Raw genomic sequence first — 2,658 nt, 5'->3', positions numbered from 1 at the left:
AAAATATTATTAACTATAAAACAACTCCAGTACAAAAAAAGATACTTTACAAACAGGCCAATATATTTTATTCACCTGTTTTGATTCAGTTTAGTGTCTCTCTCTCTCTCTCTCTCTCTCTCACTCTCCCGCTCTCAATCTCTCTCTCTCTCGCTCTGTTATCACTCCCCTCCTTTCTCTTTGGTCTCTCTCTCTCGTCTCTCTACCTCTCTCTGTCACCTCTTTATCTCTCTCTCCCTCTTTCCTCTCTCTCTCTTTCCTTCTTTCTCTTCCCCCTCTCTCCCTCACTATCCACTCTTTTTCTCTCTCACTTTCTCTCTTCTTACATCTTCCCCTCTCTCTCTCTATCTTTCTCTTTCGTCTGTCTCTCTCTCTGTCTCTTTCTCTCTCACACTCTCCTTCTTTCTCTCTTTCTCTTTCTTTTTCTCTCTCACCTTCTCTCTTGTTACCTCTCCCCCTCCTTCTTTTTCTTTGGTCTCTCTCTCTCTCTCTCTTCTTTCTCTCTCTCTCTCTCTGTCCTTCTCTTCTCTCTCTCTCTCTCTCTCTCTCTCTCTCTCTCTCTCTCTCTCTCTCTCACTCTCTCCTCTTGTTACCACTCCCTTCCTTCTTTCTCTTTGGTCTCTCACTCTCTCTCTCTCTCTCTCTCTCTCTCTCTCTCTCTCGTTGTCTCTCTACCTCTCTCTTCTCACCTCTTTATCTCTCTCTCTCTCTCTCTCTCTTTCCTCTCTCTCCTTTTTCTTTGGTCTCTCTTTCGCTCTCTCTATCTCCCTCTGTCTTCTCTCTTGCTTTCTCTTTCTCTCTTTGCTTCTTTCTGTTTGGTCTCTCTCTTTTTTTCTCTCTCTTCCCCTTTCTCCCTCACTATCCTTCCTCTCTCTCTTTTTCTCTCTCACTTTCTCCCATTACCTCTCCCCCTCTCTCTCTCTCCTTCTTTTTTTGGTCTATCTCTCTCTGTCACACTCTCTCTCACTCTCTTCTTCTTCTTCTTCTTTCTCATTGGTCCTTCTTTCTCTCATTCTTTCTCTTTGGTCTCTCTCTCTGTTTCTCTCTCTCTCTCTCTTTTCACCTCTCTCTGTCACTTCTTTATCTCCTTCCCTCACTGTCTTTCCTTATCTTTCTCTCTCTCTCTTTCTTTTTCTCTCATTAACTCTCTCTCTTTATCTCTCGCCACCTCTCTAGCTCTCTCTCTTCCTCCTCTTTTCCCTGTCTGTCTCCCCCCCCTCTCTTTCCCCTTTTCTTCCTTCTCTCTCCCTCTCCCATTCTTTTTCTCCACTCTCTCTCCTTTTACCTCTATTTACTTCCTTCTCTCCCTCCCTTTCTTTATCATTCTATTTACCCCTCCTCTCTCTCTCTTTCTCTCCCCCCTCCCTTACTGTAGAATATAAACTCTGCCACATGCTCCTACATCAGTAGCTCCTCTTTCTCTCTCTCCTGCCTCAGTGCTGCTCTCTCTCCCTCCCTCTCTCTCTTTTCACTCTCTCTCTCTCTCTCTCTCCATCCCAAACGCGGAGCAGCATGGAGAAAGGAACTGGTAAGAAACTCTTCTTCTTTTTCTTCTTCTTCTTCTTCTTCTCCTCTTTCTTCTTCTCCTCTTTTGGTGTGCCGGGGGTGGCTGGGGGCCGGAGGGCTGCAGGGTTTGATGCTCACTGCAGCAGCGCACTAACCGGAAACGCCTCACTCGCTCCCCACATGGCTCTGAGACAGGCTTTTGCTGCCTTCTGCTGTAGGTGAGCATATTAGGATCTACAGGATCTATATCCACAGCATGATCAGCATCAGGAAACACTCACACATGCCTCTCCGCTCTGTCATGCGCCTCTCACCCGTACTGTAGCGGGAACACAGCGCATCACCAACTCAGGCTCACTGTGCAGGGTTCTGGTCTGAATTTGGGGGAAAGAGTGTATGTATGTGCCTGCATATGGAGGAGTGGAGAGCGTTCTGCAGAGGAGAATCTCTGCACTGTGGTGCTAAAGGCTGAAGCCAGGTGCTCTGCTGAAAAAGTGCTGGGGTGTCCACTTTTTGTGTGCTTGTGAGAGATCAATGTGTCGTTCGGTGCTGCTTTCTATTTGCATCTATATTCTAAGAGAGGAACTGGTGATAAGTGCTGGATATAGTGTGCTTACAGGGCACTAAACATACCTTTGTTTTGACTCTTCGTCAGGATGTGAGATCCAACATATGGCCTACAAGTATTGTATAAACATAGGTATCTATAGATTTTTAAATATAATACAGCGCATATATATTCACAATATGTATAAAACACACACACACACACACATTTTCTAAGCTGCTTATCCTATTGGGTTGCATAAAATATATATTTGTAATAATATATAACATAAAATAAAGAAATGATAATTTAAATATATGGAATAATAGAATGACAAATATATATTATGTATGTGTAAGTGCCTAAACATGATAAAATTATATTCCATATATATTATATGTACATGTAATAAAGTGTACCAAATATTTTATATATATTTATTAGCCCATAATAAATGCTCCATTTGTATGTATATATATATATATATATATATATATATATATATATATATTACTATAACATCATACTACATTATTGTTATATGTAAAAAAATATGTATTACAGACCATTCTGTAATAATAATAATATATAAAATATATATAATA

General features: G+C 41.5%; 1 protein-coding gene across 1 annotated transcript in view; it reads left to right on the top strand.

Annotated features, from left to right (window-relative positions):
• Positions 1 to 1,422: 1,422 nt before the first annotated feature.
• fgf12a (fibroblast growth factor 12a) overlaps positions 1,423 to 2,658 on the top strand; it is a 92,688-nt gene continuing 91,452 nt past the window's right edge. Inside the window, exon 1 of the mRNA XM_017712246.2 lies at positions 1,423 to 1,528. Coding sequence (XP_017567735.1) covers positions 1,513 to 1,528 — 16 coding nt within the window. The 5' untranslated portion in view covers positions 1,423 to 1,512. The remainder of the gene's footprint in view (positions 1,529 to 2,658) is intronic.

Source organism: Pygocentrus nattereri, chromosome 19 (genome assembly GCF_015220715.1).
Source record: "Pygocentrus nattereri isolate fPygNat1 chromosome 19, fPygNat1.pri, whole genome shotgun sequence".
In the NCBI taxonomy this organism is placed as follows: domain Eukaryota; kingdom Metazoa; phylum Chordata; class Actinopteri; order Characiformes; family Serrasalmidae; genus Pygocentrus; species Pygocentrus nattereri.
The sequence above is the reverse complement of the archived record's forward strand: the minus strand, read 5'-3'. Positions and strand labels throughout refer to the sequence as shown.